Here is a 27748-nt window from a genome sequence, read left to right on the forward strand (position 1 = left end):
ACTATGGACAGTTTAAAGAGTATCTTCTGGGGCAGTAGCAGAACTAAGCCAAAAAAGCATATATTCAGTTCTTGCAATAAACTTTGTTTTCCTAGAAAGAGTCTGTGCACAAAAGCTAACTAACCAAAACAAATATACTATCTTGGTTCCTTTAAGGAAGCATATACCTGTACAATAGCCTAGTATATGCACTCAGAATCCAAATATCAGCATCTGTGTTAAAAAGATGATTGTTCCCTGGGAACAACGCCAAGAGAGGTGAGCAGTTTCACATGCATTGAAACAAAAAAAAAAAAAAAAACAAACCCACCACCCTGGAATTTTTATATAAAGGTTGAAAAACTACAAGAAATCGTGGAGTGTAATTACAAATTCCCCAAAAGTGAAAACAGTGACAATTTGATCTTGTGACTTTCTAAAAGCAAAAGTTAATCACACCTCTCATCTAATCTGGAACACATTTATGTGGTAGCCTTGACTTTCACATGGGCATTCCTCCTCTGCTGCCAGAGTCTAATTGGATTTAAGGCCTCTGTCCTTTCTTCCAAATTGCACTGAAATTGGCTGAAGCTGTTAAAGTTAGTATCAGGTAAGAAAGCAAAAGCAAGCGAGAGTGCCCGAGAGGGGAAAGGAACACAGACCGATACAAGTGCAAACACAACCTGAGCACATGAGCTATGCTGCCTTAAGAAAACAGGTTGGTCAGAGCTCAGTTAGCTGATACCATCTTTCTACTCAGCTGCTCCACAGCCAGCTGTACTCTAGACCTACATAGTTTGGAATGGGTCAGTTAATATGCTAAGGCATCACACACACGCAACCTGAAGAACAAACTCATACTTTCTACCACGTTAGATATGAAGTGTAAAAATCCACTCCTAAAGTTCTTCAGCTACGAAAACTCCTGTTAACCACTGCAATGGTAACTATCATAAAGCCTCCTGTTAACCATTGTAATCCATGCACGATAATGCTACTTAGACCATGTGATCTGAAATCCAGTGCCTGTCTTCATACATAGGTCTTGTTTGGACAACAGTCACCCATCTTACTCTGTAAGCAGCAGAATATGGATTTTGCAGCACTGGAATCAGAAGCATCAGGCAGAAATGTCAGCATGCTGGGTGTAAAACCCTTCCATAACTAAAGCATGGGAATTCCTGCTGATACAGATAACAGCCTACAACTGGTGGCTGCCAAAACTTTTTTCTAATGGCCTACTAGCTATTAGTTCTAGTGGAAAACTTGCAATGCAGAAATACAGAAAAAAGGGTGATTCAATAAAAAAATACAGAAGTGTTTTAGATGAAAAAAAGCATAATACATTCTCATCTATATTTACAAACACAAGAAAAAAAATCCCTCAAGTTATAGTTTATAACCCATACCACCAAGGAAGATTAAGGAACAAGCCAAATATCAACTATTAACCAAAATGAAATATCAAAGATGGTCTAGAATATTATTTTTATTTCTACTGTACTGTAATTTACAAAAAAAATATTAAAAGAGTAAAATCTAAATAAAGTTATTATATTTTAAGAAAAAATTAGCTTCAAGTCACGTCTATTAATTTCATTACACGTGGAAAGTTTCATTCTGTAGCATGGAGTTTTTATCTGGAACACTAGTTATTAAGAAGTGGAATCTCTTACAGCATAGACACTGAATTTCAACTTCCCAGGAACTGAATGATCAAAATTAATCCCTCTGAGCACCAAGTTTAATGGTGGTACTGATAGTAAACTTGGATGAGTGTGAGGAACAGAGTTGCCTTTGCTACTATTCACCAGGTGATTCAAGTATTAAATGCCCTCAAGCTTTAGGAATGTGTTAAAATTCTAAATGAAAAAAAAAAAAAAAAAAGGCGGCTGTAATGGGATAAACCCACTAGCAAACACACTCTACACTGTCAACAGAAAAGTAAACACAGGTGAACTTACACTAGTTTTCAGTGGAGAATGACCCGCCGGTATTTCAAAATGGGCATTGCTCACTCTGCCCTCCCCTGCCCCAGCTACTGTGTTTTGCCGAGAAGAGCTAAGCCTGTAGAAAGTCAGTCTCAGTTTTTGAAGTAAAAAGAGCAGCAAGCAAAGGCATTGACGTTATCATTACCTCTTTCACTGGCATCATCGACGAGGACAATTTCTTCCAGCATGTGTCGTGGTGACCGGTTTATCACACTATGAACAGTTCGTAGAAGTGTGCTCCAAGCCTCATTGTGAAAAACAATGACAACACTTGTTGTGGGAAGGTTGTCTACATACACTTTCGTTTTACACCTATAAACAAAAATAAGGCATATTTGTAAAGGTCAACCCTTCAGCTAGAACTGCAATTTTGAGGTTTATTGCCAAGTATCAATACTAATGTTCATGATATATCAATTGTCATACTTTGCATACAGAGGAGCAAACGGTGCACAGATTTATATTTTTACCTAAAGACCATCCTGACTCACATATACATCTATGTATTCCATCCTACTACTAAGAAAGGAGAACCTCAATTCCATAACCAGTTCTAGAAATGAAAGAGACATCCATACTGCTAACACACAGAGATGATAACAGATTATTTATTTCCACTACCCCTGTTTTGTGAAGAGTAGCATGTCCAGATACAGTAATCCAAGCCCCTAATTTAGACCTGCATTCCCTCAGAGGGCAAGGGGGAAACCCTAGGAGTGTAATGGGGGCAAAGAGTGGAAGGGCGAGAGACACACGAGATAGGAAATGGCAAACAAACTAGGGAATAAATGCAATAAAAAGTATATATAGAAGAAAACCAAATAATAACTAAAAGAGGTAAAGAATTCTGGACACAGTTGATGTTTGGAAAAAGCCAACACTACATGTATGCCACCTATAATACTGGTGAGTTAAGTATATTTCATAATGTGTTTATATTACAAAGAAAGGGGGAGGTCCTCCTCATTGTATACATATTGGAAGTGCTATTAAAAAAAAATCAAAATCACTTCTGTTCATCAAATTAAAAGAGAACTATATTCACATTCCAAAGTCAGTATGGAAGACCACAGGTTTAGCTCTCCTAACAGCATATATGGGACATTTATGCAAAATATGACCTTCACTCCAAGTAACCCCACATGCAGCCAACATTTTACACTCCACAATACTATTTTAACACAAATGATATTTTCAGCATCTCCTAGAAAAACCACACACTGTACATAAAGAACTCTTAACAATTCTGAAAACACAATTCTGCTCTAAAAAATAACCATGGAAATTTAAGTGTTCTCTGCACAGATCTGCTCCTCCTGCATATTCAAAATCACACAGAGAAACTTACATAAGATTTGATGGTACTAAATCCTTCAAGCTGAAGAGATATATGCAGATCTCAAATACAAAGAAAACACTGAAGCGGAAAAAGAAACATATTCAATGGAGCTTCATTCCAACAAAAAAGCTGTTAGTAGATCCCAAAATACTGAGTCAATTCACTCTAATGTAACCTGATCTAAACACTATTAAAATACGCTAACAAGTATTCATAACTATCACATTAACAGCAATGGCCCTGTCTGAGGGCAAGAAGTACATAGTGCCTATCCTCTAGCCTAAACATATAAAAACAATACTGAAGGAACAACCTGCCAATACAGGATCATGATGTCAGCATCTATCCCCACCCTTTTTTCCCCTCCTTTGGAAAAAACAGTGACACCAGGAACATCATCCAACACTGGGCTCCCAGCATGAATATTTTATTTGCTGGATAACTTGGTTAGCCAGAGCTCTTCTAAGTGAGAGCCATTCTCATAACACATAGGCATTTCAGCTCTGAGGTGGTGACAAAAGCCCAATGTGCACCCAGATCCCAGAAGGAATCAGTAAGCCCAAGTACAATTGAAGACATATCTGGAAGAGCTTCTGTGGAATCATGTTTCATCTCTGAGAATTGAAGCAGAAGGATCAGGCACTATCTGTCTTCAATATTACACTTACTTATTATACAATTATGGCCAAATTTAATTATTCACCATGCTGAAGCGAACATCATAAAATCTTCAGGGAAAGCAGCCATATATATCTCTATGTTTTCCGATTTAGTTTGTGTATAAAAAAAAACTTGCAAAGCATGCCAACTGATAAGGTTATTTTTGTGGTAACACTTGAAAAATAAAATAGCCTTTCGCAAAAATGCTATGATTTTCAGATGAAAAATTCAATCATAAGCCAAATAATTTTCCCCCGTTTGTTACTTGTTCAGCCTATTTTGCTACTTTAAAACCAAACCCTCAATGTTTTATTCCTTCTGCTGCACTGCTCCCTAGACCAGAAAATAAGTGTCTGATTGTAGAGCTTCAGCTACAGTAGTAATACAAATGCACCAATTGTTCCTCTACTTTTTGGCAGAATATTTGTAAAACAGTTGAGAGAAGCCTCTTAGCAGTCTCTGTGAAAAGCAATAACAATGTGTCATTCACCAGGAATATCTTGCTGGTGGGGGGGCTACAGGACCTGCTATTGTATGTAGTATGAAATCTCTCATCTCCAGCCTTGCCTTTTTTTTTTTTTTTTTAAAAAACAGTTTTACAGAAGATTTTATTTTACCGAGCTCAGATCAATGAACTGGTATAAAAAAAGCCAGCCAAGTGATCAGGGACTACCATATTTATAAGCCATTATACTATCCGAAGTATAAATGTATCAAAACATTTAAGATCCGTCTTGAAGGGGAACTTTTTAGCACTAAGAGGAAGGCATACAGGAATTTTTTGGGATATCCCACTCCCTGCAAGGCATTCCCACTGCCCTGTCCTGCAGAAGGAGAACATCTTCCTTTCCACAACAAGACTTGACTATCCTCACCCCCAGAGACCAACCCTTTCTGGGGTAACAATTTAAGATGGACCCTACACTAGGTTGTTTACCGATATGTAAAAGTCTGCCATGGGTAACACAAGGGTGTTTCATAACAAAACTGGCTTGGAAATTTTTGAATGCTATTCGTAATAAAGTGTTTGGTGTGAAGTTATTCTGGAAAGATTCATTGATGCAGGCAGGATAAAGGAAAGAATTAATAGTACAATACCTGATTTTAAATACTCCCTTTACCTGCCTTTCTATATATACCTTTTAGCTATATTTGTACAAGTTTTTGTGAATACATACAAATAAAAAACCCTGGTTTTAATTTTGAAAACACCAACATACACTCCTTCCCACCCAGGAACATATTGCTGCAGAACATAGGACAAATAAAATAGAACAGTCGACACCTGTGACTAGAGCATTAGCCTTCTATGTAAACCTCATGTTTTATCCTTACTAACAAACATTTTAATTAAGAATCCTTTTTGTGTTTCATTTGAAAACAAATTACCCCAGAAAGGGATTACTACAGAATTTAAAATACAGCATTAGTTTCAATCAAGTTATGCAACATTAGTAGCAAAATATAACCATGAGGGGTATGACACAAAGTGTATGAATTAAGGACAATTTGAATTTTAATTCTCTACTAATACATTATGTTCCTTTTGTTGGATCATGCCTCAAACAGTTTTAAAATTGAGTGCATAATATTAGGAAGGCATACCATCTCCAGTAATCTAATGAAGACTCCAAACAGCAGCTGAGAATGCCTACTTCACATGTAATGCGTCATCCTTTCCTTAATCTATGGCATTCATCATGCAAACTCTTGGCTAATGTGACTCCATATATTATTTAGATTGTGGAAACTCCCCAAAAATGTTTTTGACATTTTAAGTGCAAGCAGAGACTTACTGCCCTATTACCTAAAGACACAGAAAAAGAATAGGCCGGATTGTTAAAATATTATCAAGACAAAAAGCCTAATTAGTCTACATTTCTTGATGTACATATTCCAATGCTCAAAACCAGTAATGTTTATTTCATAGCAGGTGTCCCTCTCATGCACTGAAATCCCCAACATCAGCTGCATTAGCCTTGTATTCTTCCCTAACATTTGATTTCTTGCTTTCATGTAATTAGGAAATAAAACGGAAAATTAATTAGGAAATAAAATTAAAGTTATCCAAGATCTTTAATGCCCCATCAAAATCAGATTTCAGGAAAAAAGTTTACAAGCTATACTTTCAAAATGTTGTTTTTACAAAGGAGCCATGGGATTATGAAAACATGACTCTGCTCTGACCTCTGCATGATGCTTATACACATTCCTCACGGAATTTCATCTTTTTGCAATTTTGCACCATATACTCAAAATACTTTGGCCTGGTCCCTTATAACCACATGGTTACTCATAGGTCCATATCTCCCCAAGGGCACAAGGCAGTGTAACAGGTTCCAATCCTTCATAACTTAAATTCAAGTTTAATGCACTACAAGCGAAGGAAGGAAGACATACCCTAGCATATGTGTGTATAACATTGCTAAATAAGAACAGGGACAGCAAAAGAAATACAAGTTGTTGTCCCTAACACCCTGTAGCCTGATTTCAAAGTTTTAAACCCAAAAGTTTTTAAAACAGAAAGCCAAAAGCAACTGTGAGTGTGCTTCTCCATTATCATGACTTTTTGTGAAGATGTTAATTGAATCTTATACAAAAGCTCTGCACATTTTAGACAGGAAGATGCTTAGGAAAAAAAAAAATCAAGGAGAATTTTATTAAATGGATTATGTATAGCCACTTGAAAACTACCTGATGCTACTTCAAATGTGCCTGAAGAGCCTCTGAATAAACTGCTTTCCTCTTTTCTCTTTCAGCCCAGGGTACAAATAGTCCACAGGAGACATTACAAAAATAACCTAGAAGAGACAGGTAAGGCAATTCTGTCCAAATAAAATTAAGCTATTATATCTCAGTTTAAATGCTGCTTCAGCACAATCTTGCAAGGAAAGAAGACAACTCTTCATCTTGCACTTCCTACGTCAGCACAACCATATATTCTCAATGCCCCTTCACATCTGGCAGAACTGGAAGCCTCTCCTCTCATGTCAGCAAAGGAATGAGAAAAACTTCACCAGTACAGGGACAGAAGAAATCCACCAGGTGATCTTAAAAGATCCTTTATTTGATTTCCTCAAAGGTGAAATTCTTCTGATACCTATCTGCTCTGCTCAGTGCCCAACTCAGAGATCAACAAGGCTTACCCACTCTAACCATCAGCACCAGAGATGTCAGGTACTCTGGACACTGCCTTTCGCTATCCCAATGTCACCTCTTTCAGTCTATTGTTGGGACTTTCAGAAATACTTCAAATATTACCTTAAAAAATGCACTCTTATTACAGAACAGCACTTGGCATTTTATCAATACTATGAAATTGTATTCATGGATCAATTTACTTAGAAATTATTCCTAAAACCCAAAATTGAGTGCTACATGTGTAATATTGTCATAGCTTGAAAGACAAATATTTACAATGTTAGCAGTGATCTGTTTGCACACCCTTCAAAGCGTGCAATGCTAAATCATTTCTGAAAGTAATGTAATAAAACAGGATTTAATGTCCTGATAACTCTTACATACTTTTGTTTCGTAGGCTAAAGAATCACACCCCCAAAAAAAAGCTACAAACAAGGTAGAGGTCTTGTAAGACATCAGTTATACAGTACCAACCATGTTTATGCAGTGAGACACAATGGCGGAAAACATCATTCACTGAGGCAAAACATGAAAAAAACCCAACTTAGGTAGTTTTCTAGAAAGATGATGTCATATTTATATTCAGCATTAGAAACACATGCTAAATTTGTAAATACTACATGGCAAGTCTCGACCTCTTCTGATGCTACCAACAGGTTCCTCCACAGAAGAATGAGAGGACAAGTAACAGAGTATTTTTTTAGAACAAGGCCGCTCATGCTTACCTAAACACAAAAATCAACAGACTTAAACATTACCTTAGCCACATTTGCTATACTTGGTACAGTTTTATTCACAGATTCCACCAGCCTTTCATAGGAAAAAGGCATGACCAATAATCTGCAGTGGCTCAAAAACATTATCAGCAGTAAAACATGTATGCAATCCTGGTTTTCTAGCCCAGTGCACACAAACCAGAGCACTCTGATAAAGGACAGACATGGAACGCAAGCAGAAGTGTCTCCTGTGCGCTAAACGGATCAGTTGGGAAATCCCAGTGGAGCTCAGACCGGAGCTCATACGTGCAGTATGATAAATGCAGTGCCAATGGATTTTGAAAGCTGTAGTAGCAACAGATTGGGGCAGAGGAGGAAATGTATTTCGTCACCTTACAAATTTAGTACAATCTTTTATCTTACATGCTACAAACAACAGTTGTAAATAAAGAGTGCAGTTATAAATAAACTGCATCCCAGAACTTCAAATTTCATAGAATCATGGAATGGTTTGGGTTGGAAGGGACCTCTAGAGGTCACCTAGCCCAACCCCCTGCAGCGAGCAGGGACAGCTTTAACCAGATCAGGTTGCTCAGAGCCCCAGCCAACCTGACCTTGAATGTTTCCAGGGATGGGGCCTCCACCACCTCTCTGGGCAACCTGTTCCAGTGCTTCACCACCCTCATTGTAAAAAACTTCTTCCTTATATCCAGTCTAAACCTATTCTTCTTTAGTTTAAATCCATTATTCCTTGTCCTGTCACAACAGACCTTGCTAAAAAACATCTTTCCTATAGGCCCCCTTTAAGTCCTGGAAGGCCGCAATAAGGTCTCCCTGCAGCCTTCTCTTCTCCAGGCTGAACAACCCCAACTCTCTCAGCCTGGCCTCACAGGAGAGGTGCTCCAGCCCTCGGATCATTTTGGTGGCCCTCCTCTGGACCCGCTCCAACAGGTCCATGTCCTTCTTGTGTTGAGGGCCACAGAGCTGGACACAGTGCTGCAGGTGGGGTCTCACCAGAGCAGAGTAGAGGGGCAGAATCCCCTCCCTCGACCTGCTGGCCACGCTGCTTTTGATGCAGCCCAGGATAGGGTTGGCTTTCTGGGCTGCAAGCACGCATTGCCGGCTCATGTCCAGCTTTTCATCCACCAGTACCCCCAAGTCCTTCTCCACAGGGCTGCTCTCAATCTCTTCATCCCCCAGCCTGTACTGATATCGGGGGTTGCCCCGTCCCAGGTGCAAAATTTGACACAGGAAAAATCCCAGTCTTGCTGAAAATCACGTTAGAGCTGAAGTTTTGAGGAAATGCTCCACAGCACAGCCCCTGTAGTAAATCTGTTTAATATTACTGATGCAGTACAAACTGCATAGTCTTCAGTATTAAAATAAACTGGAACCTCTGGAAGTAAGCATTCGTATTCTTAGACTTGAAAACACACATTTATTTGTTATTGAGGTTACCAAAGCCAATGCCAGATCAACAGAGAAGAAAATTAGAAAAATCTGAACTCCTCTCATGAAACCTCAGGCTTTAATTACTGATACCTGATGAATATCGCTGCAGTGCCATAAAATGTCAGTACTCAGTTGTTTACCTGTCCATTTGACAAAAGTTACAGTCTGCAGTAAACTTAATGTAATAAAGCTGAGGCACAGCTATGCCCAATGCAAAACCCCCCCCCTACTTAAATCATAGATGAAAACAGTTTTGAAGTAAGACTCGGAGTCACCCTGAAGCTGCTGAGACTGACCTACATTTCCATCAGAGAATTAACGCCCTGTAGCAGGGGTGGCAGAGAGTGTCAGTACACTGCAGCAAGAACCACCGGCACTCAAGTCAAGTGGTGTGTTTCTGGTTAACAATGACTTAGTCTTTCCTGGATATGAGCAGCAACCTCATGATACCATTATGAACAAGGATGTGAACAAGTCTGCTTCTGACAAAGTTTAAGAATACCCCAAGCCCTCAAATCGATGACAATCGAGCTGGTTAAAGATCTGATTTTCACACAGAAACAACACAGCTGAAAGGGCTGAAAGCAATACTTCTGAGAAAGATGGAATCACTGACTGTCGTAACATGCCAAACCACTTTTCAATGCACAGACTTTGCGTACAACCACAGTTTTAACTTGTGGCCACACAAAGAGAAAGCACTGCAGACAAGGTTGCAACAAAACTTCATGCTACCCTTGAAGGGTGCTTCTTCCAATCAAATTAGAACAATTCAGTTTAGAAAGAGGTCTTAGTTTCTGTAATTCATATCACAACTCCAATTATTCTTTCTGAACAGATGACCTGAATGCAGGCAAGTCCCTTATTCTTATTTAAACATTTCCATCCAGCCTGCTTAATGTCTGCCTTCAATAGTATTATGTAATTTACCTGACATCAAGAGTATGAAATTTTCCTTTCTTCTGATCTCAAAGATTTGGATATAAGAAAGGTCGCATTATCTCATGAGTCAAGTAGAAATCTTCTTTAGACCCTGGAAACAAAATCCAAAATGGTCCTTAAAACCATTGTGGTTACAGAATTCAAGCAGAATTTCACAAAAATAATTAGCTGCAATTGGCCTATTTTCCTTATCCTGAAAGTGATCACAGGAAAGCATCTCTTGACAGAAGCAAACCCAATTCTGTCCTCAAAAACTGAAACTGAACCTTAAGTTCTCTAGCCAAATTATTTTCCATACTTGACCTATCAATTTGAATAAAGTTCAGCATGTGGCTGCTCATCCAAAACAGAAGACACTCATAACAAAGAATGAGACTGCCAAATGTGCCAAATGTTTGTGTGGATATATACAGACTCACATATGTATATATGTATGCATATATACATGTGTGTATGTATATGCATATATACAAAAAAGTTTACAGGAAGCAAGCTGATTTTTAAAGTGACTTTTTTTCCCCCTCTAAGCTTTCTCTATGAAAAAGATTTATAGGTAATTTCCTCCAGCTAACTGATTAAGTCAACATGAACAAGAACGTTTCCAAATGTTGATTCTACAGTGGGCCAGTAACAAGCTATGTGCACCACAAAAGCCAGATGAAAAAATATTCCTGCTTGAAAGAATTGTAAAGTCTTTAATACCTCACATGCTTTCAGACTTCCAATGTGACATTACTGAAAGTTACACTGCTGGTCATCAGATCAGCAGATTTCCTTTACAGATGCCAGGTTAATTAACAGCCTGGATTTCTAGCTTGTAACAAAACATTGAATAAACTTCTGAAGTCTTCCATCACCTATACTGACAACTTTGCTGGGTTTTTTAATTATCTTTTACATCACTATGACCTGAGCTAAATGAATACCAAAAGTTCACAAAGCACATCACAATTTATGGAGCTATTTAAATCCCCAAGACCTCATGGGGATTTTAATACACACTTTCAGTAAGAAAAGTTTTTTCCCCCCATTTTCCACCTAATCTGGTACAATTGTGGGCTGCCAAAAGCAATAATCCCATTTTCACCATTGCAGTTTTGCCCCATCCCTTTCTTTGCACCAGAATCTAGAAATCATACAGCTGCTGGGTATGTTGCTTCAGTTTGCTGATTCAACAAAATAACACTTTCTTCCCCTTTTTGGTGTGCAATCCTCCACCCAGTCAGTGAACACCAAGACCACACAATCATCAGATCAGTATCAACAGAAGCAGTGAGATGACTTCCTTTGGCTGCAGTCCACATTTACACGAGATTATACGTAGTATAAAACTACCTCCTTGGCTCTTCTGCTGAATTAAAATAATTAAAAGCAAAGAGAGCACATGTTCACAAGCCTCACATTTCAAGTACTGCCACTTAAACTCATAAAGTATCACATATTTGTGTTCCAAGAGCATGCTTTTGAATATGTGCCTTTACTAGTTTTACCATGAATAGGTTTACTCAAACTATTTTTCTCACACAAGGCTTGTGTAAATTTTATTAGTGTCATATTATGATTCAACTGTAGTATCTTCAAGTACACAGTAAATCAATTTGTTTTGAGAAGTTAAAAATCCAAATTCCAGTGTATTTTCACATGTATATTTCAGGCGTAAAATCAACAATACATTTTTAAAGCACACATATGAGAACCAGATTGCAGTCCCATAACTGCAGATCATTATATTGTATCATACAATTAACAGTGCCTAAATCTAAACACAGTTCTTTCTAAGCAAAGAGATCACAGAATTAGTCATATGAAGGACTTACTCAGAAAGGAGCCCAGTATAATTGCTATAAACTCCACAACATTCATGTAAGATAGACTTAGAAGAATGGCTTTTAACACCAGAAAGAAATTGTCTACTTCCTCCCGATTGTGAAAGTAAGCTTGGCAGCAAGAACTGAGTAGGGTAGTTTGAGTCAGCAAAAAAGCCTTCAATAACAACTTAAACTTACCACATTACTGTACTAGTTAAACATTAAGGTCTTAGGAATCTGCATCTTATTTTTCTATTAAGTGGCTGAAGTCATAGCTCATATGAATTTAGACCCAGATCACTCAAATACGTAGAGCCACGTGGCTAAAACCTCTGATTATACCCGAACACTATATGTACCACTCAAAACGCAATATACTTACTTCCTGAATACAGACAGTTTGAGAAAAGGACAGGTAAAAGATCCCAAACGTTACGCAGAACTAACTGAGGTATAATAAGATGTCTGATTCCCTTAATTCTGGCAAAATTATACCAACTAAGGAACAGAATGACAAGGAAGATCTTTTACACCAAGTTCTACAGAACCTGCAGCCTTGGAGAAGGTCTCAAAGCTATCCACACACCTCATCGCTACAGGTCTGCTTGCAGAAGACCACCACCTTTCCACGAAATTGCAACCTGCAAAATATGACACCCTCCTAGCACTGCATCATAAGCTCCAGTCAGGACCAGAGCTTACATGAACGATATTATTCTGTCCCACGTATGCCCTGACTACTTCTGGCTAGAAAAGACGAGCATTTTAAGATGCTCTTTTCTAGTGTAAAAAAGTCAGAATTGGGTTTTAACTCTCACACCAGGGACCCAAATGTCTCCTTAAATGTTTTATATATTCCACAAATTACTAAATAATGACTACAGCCTGGAAAGCTCAGCCTTAGAACACAGTACTCATTCTTCATTTTACAAAGCAGCTTCCAAGTTGCCTCAAACAGCATTGAGAGCAAAACCAAGTCACACGACATTCAAATTTCACACATTTAACCACACCACCTTCCAGCCTGAACACCAGTGTAAGACACACACAGGCACACACATTTTAGTCATTGACACCTATTTTATTCATTGCCTCCCTCATCTTCAGCAAAATGAAGGCAAGGCTCTAGTGTTCCTAATCACCTACCTTTTACTCTTTGCTGTCATGCCAAGCCCACAGCTGCATATTTTCCTGGTAACTGTGAATCAACACCCACTTTGATGACTGATTTACAGACCAGAATAAGACATGCTTACAAGAATTATTCTATTAACAACTTAAACCCAAGCTTCTTGTTCCCCCACAACATCCGTCCAGAGGCTGCGGCACTGTCAGTTATATTAGCTAGCTACACTAACATGCACCAGTCCAGATTCAGGGAAGCATCCAGGCTAAAAAAATTACTTCTGGTTTAGATTTTTCTGTTAAGCAAAGCATTTAGTTGTCCCAACGAGAGGAATAAGTAGAATAACGTTCCCACTTGCAGACACAAAATGACTAGCGATTCAGGCATATGTCAATGATTTTAAAGGCATCTATGTGCCTCAGTAATTTTGTGCCAAATAATAAAAATAAACATAAACCTGTTAATATGGCTGGGGCACAGCTCAGCAGAACACAGATTTCAGCTGCTGTAGATGTCTCGTACTGAGGAGTTCCCCAAGCTGGAGAAGTGCCTAGAAGTTATTAAAACAGCTCACATTTTTATTCTTCTAGTAAAGAAACAAAATTTCTTGGCCAAAACAAACATGATACCCTGAGTGGGTTATCTGCAGAGATTAACCTATGAGCACCCAGAGGCAGACTTGAGAGACAGAACACGTAACCCATGAAGGTATTCACTGCCTCGAGGACTGAGCAGGTACACAAACGTGCTTGCCTTCGCACAGGTGATGGGGGGTTTGGGCAGAACCGAAATTCATGTGAAGGATAACGTAGACTACTTCAAAAGCTGCTCTCCAGCTGACAGGTTATGCCACCCCCACTAAATACATGTGGCAAATTGGTCCTGGCACACCTAATTCCACCAGCTTTTGAATGATTAACCATTAGGGAAAACTTTTACAGACTTCTGTACTTCAGAAGAACTGACATGCCAGAGAATTATAGGACTTGAAATAGTCACATCTTCCCGCCCTCCCCACATTAAAGGAAGCAACCCACAAAACCTGTGAAGAAAATAATTACATGGTTGAACAGCTAAGTGTGCCTTTGAACATATCCTCCTTTTTCAAAACCTTGATTGAAAGTGCTACTGGCAGCTGTGCTGTGAGCACGTAAGTGTGGTAAAGAATGATTAGAAATTACCCATTCTCCTTCTTCCCGAACTAGTTCTACCTATATCCCTGCTAACATGGAAATAGTTATAACAGAAGCAGCTCCACTAACACTGCAGAAAGGGTTTCTGATCATGTGAATATTTTGACTAATCAGATAAATACTTTCATAAGACATACATACAACACCGGAGAGTATTTACAGTTTTCACAATTCTGAAAATGCCTACAGTGTTCTTGGAAAGTAATATTAATCCACACATACAGATTAAGATACCCTTGCATTGTAAACACAGTATTGTTCTCAAATTTGCTTGGAAAATGTTAACATGCTCCCCAACTTCTTAATTAGTGTGACCTTACAGAGTACACACTGAAAAGATGACAACAGGAAGAGCTCTTTGGGGACTATTTTTCTCTCAAAATCTACTAAAAATGCACACAGCAAAGAAATATTAAAATTGTTGGCAGCAATTTACAGAAACAGAAAATCCAACTCTGCCCTGAGGCCTTACCTAAAATTTTATTCTAAGATTCAACTTTCACACACATAGTATAGTGATAGTATTTGTGTCCATACAAATGAAAAAAAGAGAAACACATGCAACATCACTAAATTTATAATGCATATCTTACTGCAAAACACAGTAACTGCAGAGCATGGCCAAATGCGCAAGACAAAAAATGCCTATAGCTCAACTTGGTTTTAAAATTGTAATTTCATTTGTCTGCAAAAGCTTGAGTGAAGCTTAGGTAGTGAATTTTTAATAGTTTATAACAATTTCTCTTTCCATTTTTGGTTAATTCAAAGTCTAGGCTTCACAAAGGTTAATCTTAAGTCAACTTTTTAGATGCAGAAATTTATTTTCTTATCTTTGTACTTACACTGTAAAAATAGAATATATACATGCAAGTTTTCCAGTGTGAATGCTGATAAACAGATTATATTATTTAGTTTCTTCTGTGCTTCTAGAGTCATAATGAAAAATTACTCATTTACCTTCCAAATAACCAACTGTTGTAACTATCATTTCCCTAAAGTTTTGTTAATTCCTTCCATTCAGCTCTTCCAGAAAATACGTACAGAAATCACCGCAAATTAGCATCCCAGCTTTGACAAAAGTCTCCAAAGAGTTGAGAATGCTAACTACAAGTTTTTAACCAGTGGAAGTCACCACTTTACAGTGAGGCAATTTCTTATCCTATAGAAAGTATGTGATAAAAGGGGCAGACACTACATATGAAACTGCATGAATGCCAAGAGATCCCATTGCCAAGTTACAACCACAATCAGAGCAATAACATGAGAGAAAAGGATATAACCCCCCCAACAACATCTGTCAGTTTTGAAAGAAAACCCTGCACGTTCGTGATTTGCATTCTTCCACTATAATGAGAAACAGGCAAGTAGTGACGATAAACCCTGACTAATACTATATCTGAAAATCAATTAAGAAGTTACATAAATTCAAACTTAAGACATCTTTTGAAAAATATATGACTCAATTAACACCACCAGCACTACCAGGAACTCGCACGCTACATAGACTCACATTCACTACAACTGATGAAGGAAGGTACCTACAAACCAGCTCTTTATCACTCATTAAAAATGAAAAGCAGTCGGAGCTTTATCTCATTCTTCTAATATTATCTTCTGAGGTAGGAAATGAAAACAATCCAGCAGCTAGGCCTGGTGTATACAGAAGCAACAGCAGCGCTTCTAAAGAAATAGGGTTTCTACAGCATCTGACTGTTGCAGGAGAATGCAGATAATTGATTGGGAAAATCTTGTTTCATGAGCTTTATTTAACTTGAGAGTCCCTTTCATAAACAAGAGGGGGTGGGGGTGGGGGGAGTCATCAGCTACCCTGCCAGAATAGCCCCAGGAGAGTAAAGCAATCCTGGTTTTATTTAAAACAAGGCTACAATTTTCTTTTTAATTAGTTATGACTGAAATAGCTCTGAAAGGATCAATATTTCAGAGGCAAGATCAAAAACAAACCAGATGGATATTAGAAAATATTATAATGCAATCTAAATGAGGCTTTGCACATTTCATGAGGTACGAAATGTTTAAAGTATTTCTTTCTCATCATCAAATCTTTTCTATTTCATATAACGCAAAATTTTAGTCTGCCTCATTACAAGCAGTGCATGAATTTTTCAAATAAGTAATTTTTTCCTGAAATGCCAAGTCTTAAGTGAATTTTGTTTTTCTTCAGTCAAATTAATTTCTATTCTCCAAACAGGCTTCATACTTGTAATCAGATTCAAAGTTAAATAACACTGAAGAAAACTGGTTTCTGCTGTTCAATCTTATTTTACAAATAAGTACCATATATACAGGAAATCCTCATACTTTTCACTTCAACAGTAATATCTTACAGAACTTAACTCTTGTTTTGGATCACTCTTTGCACATTCTTCATTTAAGTAGCATACATTTTTAATGCAACATAAAGCACTTACCCTTCTAACCTGACATCAGGTAAAGATCTGTTGAGTGCAATCATTTCACTTGCCATTAAATTAAATTGATTTATTTTAAACATTTCTTTCATTTTTTCTTGCTCCTCTTTCGGAATGACCACAGGCTTCCCCATCTCTCCAGGTCCTTCATGTGGTTTTTGTACGGGTTCTGGAACTAAGAGTAAATAAAATGTTGGTAACTGCTTTTATGCTTACTTTTGTTTGCTTATATTTTACTTTACACTGTAGGAGCGTTCCTGTTAAAACAGAGTTCTAAACCCACCAGGTTTTGGAAGTGAAAACAAATCTTCATATTTGGGAGTTCAACAGAAGTAGTTAAGTGCTACTCTTAGACACCACAATTCATTTGAAAAAACAGTAAGGGTTTATATCTATCCATCATCATGTCCTAATTGTCTTTATAGAACTGTTCCAGAACAACAGACATTTGTATCCAAGATTGTTCTTGCACACACAAGCTTTTCAGGAAAAGCTGAATTTTCCTTTACAGGGATTTTAGTAAAGATTAATTTAAAGTGAAATTGTAACTTTACATTTATTTCCACATTTTTATTTTGACAGAATGGCATTGTCTTTTACAGTCTGGAAATAATTTCTCTTGGTTTTATCAACTTTATTTTTAGTCAACATAATCACATTGGAGTTTAAAGTTAGTAGTCAAAACAGAAATGCTTGACATATTTAAACAAAAAATCTTAAATATCAAATAATTGATGAAACTGATGAGGGGGAGGGAGAGGAGAAAAGGAATCCAGACTCTTGAATTATTTGGGTTTTTAAACAAAATAAGTAAAAAAGGAAAACATTGTTTTAAAAAGTTACATTTTCTTTACAAATACCCATTTAGTTTTCTCCTGAACTGAAATGTTCTAAATACTTGAGTGATAAATTTGAAGTGTATTACTACTTTACAAATTCAGTGCAAATTTTAATTTAAAAAAATAGTAATTTAAGATCTAAACAGAGGAACAGGAAGTATTTTAAAATAAAGGCACCAAAGCCTTCAGTAATAAGCCTAGCTTAAATTATCTTTAATTTGCATCTAGGACAGCACTGTGTAATTAAAGCTTATGCCAAGAACAAATAGTCATGTAACGAATAAAAATAAAATAAAAAAATAGTCAAAGCCTTCCATCCTTACTGAAACACTAGGACTTAAAATATATACTTACTAATAAAGTGAAACATTCTGCTAATTTGCATTTAACATTAATCAGTTACAAGCACAATGTGCTCCTTGAGAAACTTTCATTTTCAAGTACCTGAAGCAACTGCACTAGTTGCATTAATGCAGTAACATTTAGCAGAGAAAATCCTCCCACCACAGAGATGCCACCAAACTCCCCTTGACTGAAAGTTGAGCTGTATAGTACTAGAAGTTTCCAGCCAGCAATTCATACACTAAAAAGTGATAGAATCGGTATGTCCAAGCAGATCCTGAGCAGACTGATTTATGCACTTAACCATGGGCTTTGCATCTTTGCCTCCTAAGAAAGTACTGTTGAAACCACATCAAAACTTGCTGATTTGCAACTGCGTAACCTTTTAAACTAGAATTTGTGCCTTTTGGGAGGTAATCAACATAAAATTATGTTATACAATAAGGCAATTATTTGGGCTTAATTTTATATATTCAGCTTGGTTTTATTACATAGGCTATCATAACTATTTTTATTAAGTGTATAGAATCATAGAATGCTTTGGGTTGGAAGGGACCTTTAGAGGTCATCTAGCCCAACCCCCCTGCAGTGAGCAGGGACAGCTTTAGCAATTAGAATATAGCAATTATATATATAATTTTAATATATATATATAAAAAATAGCAATGCTAATAGCAATTGATATATAGGTTCACTTGGACAGAAAATTATTAAATGATGAGTGTTCAACATACGTAAAATGATTAAACAAAAGCTATCAGAATATAGTTATATGTTAAAAAAAAAATAATTATTCACCGTGTTGACCAGCCGGGTTAGCTCAGTTGGTTAGAGCATGGTGCTAATAACGCCAAGTTCACAGGTTCAATCCCTGCTCACTGCAGGGGGGGTTGGGCTCAATGATCTCTCAAGGTCCTTTCCAACCCAAAGCATTCTATGATTCTATGATTTTCGGCACTCTCAAGAGTGAATGTCTTATCCTACCGTATTTGCTATTTAGAAGCAAAAATAATTTCCTGTTTTCATTTATACTTCCAGCTGTTTCTTAACTTTGACTAAATCAGTTAAACTGAATAGCTAAATTAACTGAAAACTCATCTTTCACATCTGCAGATCTTGCTGTTAGATGCTAGTTTAGCACATCAGTGAGTTGGATCCAGGTGTACAAATTCCACAAATTCATCAGTTGAGTTTTTAAATTTCATTAGCGAATATATAATACTTATTTATACATTTTACCTAAATAAAGTACTCCCTCCTCCTGCAGAAAAATCCAGTAACAGCTAACTAGATCCACAGATATTTTACGGAACTCACTAAATGCAAAGAGAGGCAAGGTTGGTGTGCAAGCACAGAGGTGACTTTCCGAGAAGAGTTAACCATCTTCTCTCAGGTTTCTGCATTTACAGTAATCTGGTTTCCCACAAAAGCATGTAGTTTTCATATCAATACAAACCAACAACATCGTCCAAAAAAGCCTGATACACATTGTTAATTCAAATTGCAGTGCTCTTTTGGCAGCTAAATATGCAAAAGGTATTTCCTTTGAAGGACTGTAGACATGTACTGATGACACACTTCTAAAACAGTAATTTACAGATACAAGTTTCAGAGCTAAATGAATGACTTAATCATCACCACATCCAATGGGAAATCTAGTAATGTTTTTCCAGACATTTCTCATTTGTATCAGTAAACCATTAGTTTCAAAGAGGGCTTGATCTCTTCCAGATCTTCATTAAAAGTCTTTATGGACTATGGACTACAAATTCCTTATTAACAGGCAACATGCCTGATGAAAAGCAGACACTTCAAAAACCTAAGACCCCCTAAAGCCAGCAAGAGGGATGGATTCTTCCCTGACATGTCTTTCGGGGCCACAACAATGGTAAACTGACCAAAACAGCAAGTCCAGTCACCTTTGGAGGAACCACCACAATAACAACAAAGCTGTTTTGACAGGTAGAAGTTGAGATGTTTTATCTCTTACACACACCTCAGCCTTAATAGAACAAGACTGATTTATGGTGAAATCTGTTTTCAAAAATTAAATCTGTGTTTTGTATCTTGAACCTGCTCACTTTTCTTCTTACAAATTTATGCAGATGAGAATACTCAGAACCAAGTCACAACTTAGATATTCCATCTTTACCAAACAGCTCAGAATTCAGAACACAAGGCCTTGATTGGCACTTGACAAAAATGACTGGTCCTAGTTTAAATTTGTCATTGCTCCAAAAGAAGATTGTAGATAGCAAGTAGCTGAGGTCACAAGACTCTTGCAAAACCAATCCTAGATCTGAAAGATTTTTTTTTTTTTTGCGGGGCTTCTAATCACTACACAAGTGGAATGCCCCTTGAGGGAAAAAATGTGAAAAAGAATGCGTTTGGAAGTTTATTTAGAAACTGCATCAAGTGCCAAAGCTGGAAGTTCCCTTGCAGACATACCTTTAAGAAGCCTATAACTGGGGGTAAGGATGGACTCATTTGATCTTCATTTAAGATCTCAGAGCTGACATTCAAGATTCTTACAGAAATAAGACAGAGCTACACACAAAAAAAATCTTTATTCGTAAAATGACAGTACTACCTGGGCATTTTTTGTTTACAGGAATGTTCCTTTTTGGATTGCTAGAGAACAGCTTGAATCCTTTCTTTAAATCTAGAACTTGTTTACACTTACCAGTAAGTTCTCTTCCAGGCTGTGAAATCTAAATTGCAATGCCAAATCCCCATCAGGAAACAGTGCTCAACTAGATACCCTATGAATTTCACATTTGGAAAAAACCTACTACATAGCATGGATGATGCTTACTAAGGTTCAGTGACTTTCTTTCCAACTAGTAACAACCTTTAAACTTACAGAACAGCTTTCCATCATCAGCAGTTACTCCTTGTGACTTTGACTGGTGAACCATCAGTAATTACAAAAAGGGAACGACCACCCAGAAGATGTGCCAATAGGAAGAACAGCTGTGACAGTTTGGGCAAGAGGTGTACACCACCCAGGTCCGCTGGGTAACTCAGAATAGAATCATAGAATGCTTCGGGTTGGAAGGGACCTTTAGAGGTCATCTAACCCAACCCTCCTGCAGTGAGCAGGGACAGCTTTAACTACATCAGGTTGCTCAGAGCAAATAGGTGAATAGGTGAGACAACCTCAGAGCTGGGCACTGGAGAGAGCTTCCCCTGACCTACTCCCCCATCTCTGGAGCAGTCACGGTGGGGAGAAGAAAGAACAGCAGTATCAGCCAGGACAAGCACAGGCTCCCTCCCAGCTCCCACGGATGGATGCTGGAATCAACACTGCTATGTGTTCTGATCCCACTTTCCCACCCAGGCTACCTCCTGAAGCTACTACTGTCTTCTTCCACCATGATGCAGGGGATGGGCAAAGGTTTAAGCCTATGGCCAAATCATCCCACACAACTACAGTCACTAGATTCCAACTACACCTCCTCTGGTATCACTTTAGTTCCCCAGTCCCATACTACTCAGACACCATGCCAGGCCCCCTTTTCCCAAACATATCCTCCACAGCTCTCACAGTCTGGTAAGTGCCTATCCCTTTTCCACTTCACCTTTTGTCCCCTCATCTCCACACTCACATCATTTCAACTACCAACCCTCAATCTCTATGCTAGCAGATACAAAGACCTTCATCCCACTCATCTTACAGTTCCCCATAATCACGTATGCAGACTTTTTCTACAGATTCACATTCCTTTTCTATTTCTTATTTTGAGCAATTTGTAAAATATAACAGCGGTATACATACAATCCAGTATTAGACACATAAGCTGAAGCTCATGATTTAAGATGCTAGTATCTTATGCCATCAATACCAAGGAGAAAGATTTTCCCCAAAGGCAATTTAGACAATGGCTCTAAGTCTCATTCTGAAAAAGAAACTCCCTCCATTTTCTGTATTAAAAACCTAAGGAAAACATCCTTCTAACTTCATGAAAGCCTGAACTGTCCGAAATTATCCTCAAAATCCTTTGCTCCTGATGAAACACCTAAAGACTAATTTTTCCAGCTGGGCAAGCACAGCCTAAAATAAACTTACAAATTCTTCAGAAAAACTTACTTGTATGTCAAGTAGGTTCATTAAATGCCATGGAATTTTTCCACAAATTGCAAAGACAAGCTATATACCAGAGTGACATGGACAAAGAGACTATCAAATTCAGAGCACTTACATAATTTATGCTGAATCAAAAAACCAAAATCAATTATGGAAATGAAGGGGGGGCGGGGGAGTGAAGTGAAAAAGCAGATTTTGATAAAAGCTTCATAGAAAAAATAATCTGTGTTATCTGAGGAGTTTCTAGGCATTCTGAGTGGGAATAAATCCACTACAGACTCCAAAACAGTAAACTACTGGAACAAGTAAGAATATTTAGGATCAGGCATGCAACTAGGTTAAAAGGAAATGTCACAGCACCAACTACAGCCATGGTTTCTAGCAGACATATTTCTGCACATACCTTACTATAAGTCAGCTGTTTAAAAAAAGAAAAATGTAAAAAACCTAGACACAAAGTTTTGGTTGGTTGGTTTGAGGTTGGTTGGTTTGTTTGTTTACAAGCCAATAAGACATTAAAAAGATATCATGGATTTTGACACACACAAAGGTTAGGGAAAGGCCAGAATGAAGACTGTACTTACCTAAGTAAAACTAACGTTGCATAGAGAAATTCACAATACCAACCTTCAAAAACTGCAGGTTTTTCCTCACCTGAAGGATCCCCAATGACTTTATGTGTAGTCATCTGAACTTTCAACATCCTCAATATATCAAACCAAGTTTGATATATATTGACTTCAATTGCTGTTTGCCAACAGCAGAAAAAATCCTGTTTACAAGACAGCTCTAACGAAGGCTGGCATAAGTTGTCTGCTTAGCATCATGGAAAAACTTTGTGGGAATCCAAAAAGTGGAACCATTCCTTAACACCACAATATCAGTCATCATCTTGTCCCCAAGAAAATCTCCCAACTTCCGAAGAAGGGGGGGGGGGGGGGGGGGGGGGGGGAAGACATACTTTCTATATAACCCTCACCCATTTTCTCGTCACTTTCTTTTCTGCTTATTGAAAAAGAAAGCCAAAAGATGAAATGTAAGCAACTGAAAATTTAATTCCCTTCTCCAAAATTGAGGTGAACTAGAACCTCTCTAAAATGTTTGCATACAATTGTGGAAACAACAGTTCAGACGTACTAAGCACAGAAATTCTACATTCCTATATATTGTTCTCCAGAGATTTATTGGCCTGTTTTCATTATGGAGTAAAAAACCCAAAACAAACCAAAACTAACAATTTCTAAACATCTCCCCAGTGTTAATTAAATCTGTAACAGAGTAACATTGTTCTTAAAAGATTTCAGAAGATTTCCCAGGGAGGTCAAAGTTGTCCATACCAGATGTCAATATGTGAAAGTTTTTTATGATGGAAACGATTAATTTTCAGTACAGATGGGCTGATTGGACTTAACATTGAGCATCAGTGCATAAATTTCCTCAGCAGTGAAACATACAGACACAGCCTTTCCAGTGGGAGACACACCATACTACAAAATTAGGTGTTTCACAAATGAACTGGAGGCAGCAGCTGCCCGCAGTTCGAAATGCCTGTGCTGACACATTGCAGGGATGAGCATTCTCCCTGCATCACCCCTTTCTCCCATGTGACCACCTATGATGACCTCCCTAAAACAAAGTTGGCAACATGAATGGTACTGGCTTTCAAAAAAACCACACTCAACTCATCTAAGTGGTACCCAAAACCTTAAGATGGCAATAACAAAACTGAAAGCTTATCTGAAGAGCTTTAGTACTGAATAATACAGCTCTCACTTCAAAGAAAGTTACATACATAAGCACATGCATATGTGTGTGTATATAAAAACCCAAAACACTCCCCCCATTTGTTACTTTTACATCCAAGTTTATTCTAGTTATTTTCATCACAACATTCACTGTCCCTTATTGCTGTAGTCACTGGCCAAATTTTGGCTTAGGTGGGTTTCTTTTCCTTTGGGGTGGGGGTGTTTTGGATTTGGTTGGGGGGAGGAGGGCAGGGGGACAAGTAAGCTTGGTTGTTGGTTTGTTTTACCACCAAGCCTAATGAAGTTAACAGTGCCTTTGCTTCCTCATTGGTGGAAACTTAGAACATGCTTTAGACTATATTAATGCAGCTTACATTCCTGAACTGCTTGTTGCATAGTTTTATTATTTTTCCATATACATTAGTGCTTAAAATTCTACCTCTTAAGTAAGCATTGAAGTCTGCAACATACATCTCAGGCAACATGCTTATTCCTAGTCATTCAAAGAAACATTGAACATTCTGCAACACCTAAATTCTGATGTAATGCTAAACTGTTGGGGGGGGGGGGTGGGGGGGAAGGAGGCGGGGGGCAGGGAATCAAATGTTTAAAAGAAGTGCAATTTTAAATAAGCATAATTTAAATATTACTCAGGCAGAAAACTTACCATCTCCAGCAGGCAGGCCTCGTTCTTTTTTCTCATCACATTTGTTGCATTCACTGAAGTACAGCAATAGAAACATATCCAGAAGGACCCAAACCAAAGAGGTGGCAAGGACCACCTTGCAATATGCAAATTTTTTCATGGCACTTTAAGTCAAATACAAAAATAAAAAAGTATAAATAAAAATATCAACAGGTTTCTTTAATCCAGTTTAAGTGACCACGTTCTATATCTGGAAAAAAAAAAAAAAAAAAAGAAGAAAAAGTCACAAAAAGTTACCTAAGGACAGCAGCTAAAAGCAGAAATTTTAACCACGTTTTAAGGTAACAATTTAATTACCAAATACTGTATGTATCAAAATGAATGCCCTATGCACACCAATGAGATTAAGGAAATAGGGTCAATTAAAGCACCATTACTCCAGTCTTTTACTATGTTAACATTTATCACCTGAAACATTAAAATGAGCAACCAAAACAGAATGCTCTGCAGAGCCACTGGAGAAAAGGGTAGGCACATCTAATTAAACTAAAAGGAACTCTCTGGACCCTCTAGAAATCAGAACAAGCTAAATGAATGAAAACCAGGAACATCTCAGGAAGCAAGGTATCAATCTGTTCTGTGTGAAGCCCATGGCTAATATTCCTCATGCTCCTGCCATGTAGTACACGCTGACTTTCTGGACCCATCACTAGGAATGCTAGTCTACAAGTGCCTGTATTTCACGTGAAGTCCAATGGCACATTACACCTTTGTCACAAAGACAGATGCTTTGCTTTCAGCAAGCCAAAAATAAACATTCATTTTGGTAAAGCTAAACAGTAAGCAAAGTGAAGAAAGTACCCACAAGCCACTGTGGTCACTTACCAGGCATTCAAAGCTAAAGGTATCAACTAATAATTTTGATGCTTGAAGTGATTTTAATAGTTTAATGCTTGATTATAGAGCAAACTTTTATACATTTTTCACACATATACATTAAAAATTTTACAGTGCCAACCCTTGAAATTCTCTTTTGTTATACTTGGATTACAAGACTGACAATTTGGAAGGGCAGAATCAAGAACAGCTTTGGGTTTGCTCACTTACACTGAAATACGGTTTGTTGGTTTTTTTTTTCCCCACCAACAGGCTCCCCACCAGTGCTGATGTGTTTCAACACAAAGTACTCCCAAAGTATTTCCCAGCAGGAACAGCTTTAAACCAGAATTGCAGATATTCTTAGCTTATAAAATAAACGGAAAATAAGACTCTTGAAAAACGCACTACAAATTTAAAATTGAAATACACACAGTTTCTCTCACGTGCTTTCAACATAAACTGAAGAATTTATTGGAATGGAGAACTTTAATTGTAACGTAAGCCATGATTATGCAAAAAACCTCACAAAAAACCCTGTATCATCAAGACTACCCTTCCTTTAGTATTTCATTGTCATAATTTGATTCCTGCCCTTCCCCCCACCTTCTTGAGGGAAAATACTAAATACAGCTTATTTCTTATTGGCAGCAGAGACATCCATGTCTCCTTGCACCCCTATACACTTAACTGGCATCGGTTTGGATGGCATAGCAACATAGGAGCCTGTAGCCTTCCACTTGTACAAGACTAGAAGGGTGTATATCCCTCTGCTTCCTGCATAGGTGCGCACCAAATGCCAAGAAAGAGTTTTGTTTGGTATAATCTCAGTTTGCATCTATATAGTTTTGGTATACAGGGATGACTATATAAAATGGAGAACTGCAAAAGTATCTGTAATTAACAACTTGATAAAATAGTAGAGGACATTACCACAACGAAACATTAAGTGAGTTATGTTAAGAAAAAAAATCCCAGGGGTTGGTTGTTTGGCTGTTTTCGCTGTTTTTGCTGTTTTTTTGTTTTGTTTTTTTTAAATAGATACAAGGATGGGCCTGAACTGTGGATCTTGGAGTTGCACTATACAGCTCTATGAAACCATCAGCTTGGTGATCCGCAGCAGTGAAAGAAAAATAATTTGTTACAGACTACTAAGAGAAGAACAGAAACCAAACCATCACTATGCTGTTACACAGTATCTGCTTTCTCATCTTGAGTGCTGTACGAACATCCAGTCTTGTCATTTCAAAAAGGATATAGAAGGATTAGAAAGGACAAGTGAGAAGGGCAAAAGGATGAAGACAACAAGGCATAGCTTCATTACAAGGTGTAAGTGAAAAGAGTAGCATTCTTCCTGGCTGGAAAAGATGTAACCTAAATTGTGTGGCAGGTCTATAAAAATCAAAAGCTGCATGGAGATGGCAAATAGAGAATAACTGTTGCCTGTTACTCCTACTTTTTGTATTGGCAGAAATCAAGTGAATTTAGCAGCAAGAGGTTAAAAAAAACAAAAGGAAGGTATTCACCACAATGTGTAGTTATGCAGGGGAACTGGCTACCACAGTACACTGCCAGTGCTGCAGGCCTGTTCATCAGCTATTAAACACCAGGTCCTCACCCCTACTTCAGACATTCCCTGACTGTGACCCTCAAGTCACTGCATGCTAGGAGAGTAGAGCAAGGAACTATCCTTATAATTTCCCCTGTTCTCTTCCCTAGATATACGCTATCAACCGCTGGCAGAAACAAATACTGTACACAGCCGAAATCTCTCTGACACGGTACAACTGTACTTAAACTCTCCATACAGTAGGTTTCTTCTTTTGCTCTAATTTGGGACACCATAGAAATGATCTGGCAAAGAATCAAGTCATACCACCACCCTGCTTGCACTTAAAGAAAACAAATGCTACTTAAAAATAACATGTTTTAAAAGAGAACTGAGTAAATTCTTATAATCTCAGACTTCTTGAAGTTCAGACTCGTGAGATATTAGGCTATAAAAGAAAGTGTAAAACACACAGGAGTGCAGTGCTTACAGGTCCTCAAATTAGCAAGACACCAGGAAGAGAACTGTTTATCTAGACCTTCTGTCCATAAGAACACCAAATATATCAAGTGTTTTAAAATGCATAGGCTGGCACTATATCTGCTTCTAATGCAAGAAAATTCCTTTGAGTTCAGTGAAATGTCAAAGAGACACTTTGTGAACCCTTTGAATCCTTTGCAGGCTCAAGGGAAACGATCAAGAGACACCAATGCAAAGTTCAACACACACCAGGTACCATCAATAAGGCCCTTCCCTGTACCTTTAGACAAAGGCTCTCATTCCCTTGGGCAGTTTACCATGTCGTGAGTTAAAACCAGTGGTAAAAATACAGTGTATGACAGCACTTCCACTCTCTGCTTATCAGCAGAATTCAGGCAGCACAGCAGT

General features: G+C 37.9%; 1 protein-coding gene across 1 annotated transcript in view; it reads right to left on the minus strand.

Moving 5' to 3' along the window:
* GALNT1 (polypeptide N-acetylgalactosaminyltransferase 1) overlaps window positions 1-27748 on the minus strand; it is a 67040-nt gene that overhangs the window by 23252 nt on the left and 16040 nt on the right. The window contains exons 2-4 of the mRNA XM_075728203.1: window positions 24457-24685; window positions 16777-16951; window positions 2116-2282 (exon numbers count right to left, since the gene is read on the minus strand). Of these exons, the coding sequence (XP_075584318.1) occupies window positions 2116-2282; window positions 16777-16951; window positions 24457-24595 (481 nt within the window). The 5' untranslated portion in view covers window positions 24596-24685. The remainder of the gene's footprint in view (window positions 1-2115; window positions 2283-16776; window positions 16952-24456; window positions 24686-27748) is intronic.

The sequence above is a fragment of the Pelecanus crispus genome, chromosome 2, assembly GCF_030463565.1.
Source record: "Pelecanus crispus isolate bPelCri1 chromosome 2, bPelCri1.pri, whole genome shotgun sequence".
Classification (NCBI taxonomy): domain Eukaryota; kingdom Metazoa; phylum Chordata; class Aves; order Pelecaniformes; family Pelecanidae; genus Pelecanus; species Pelecanus crispus.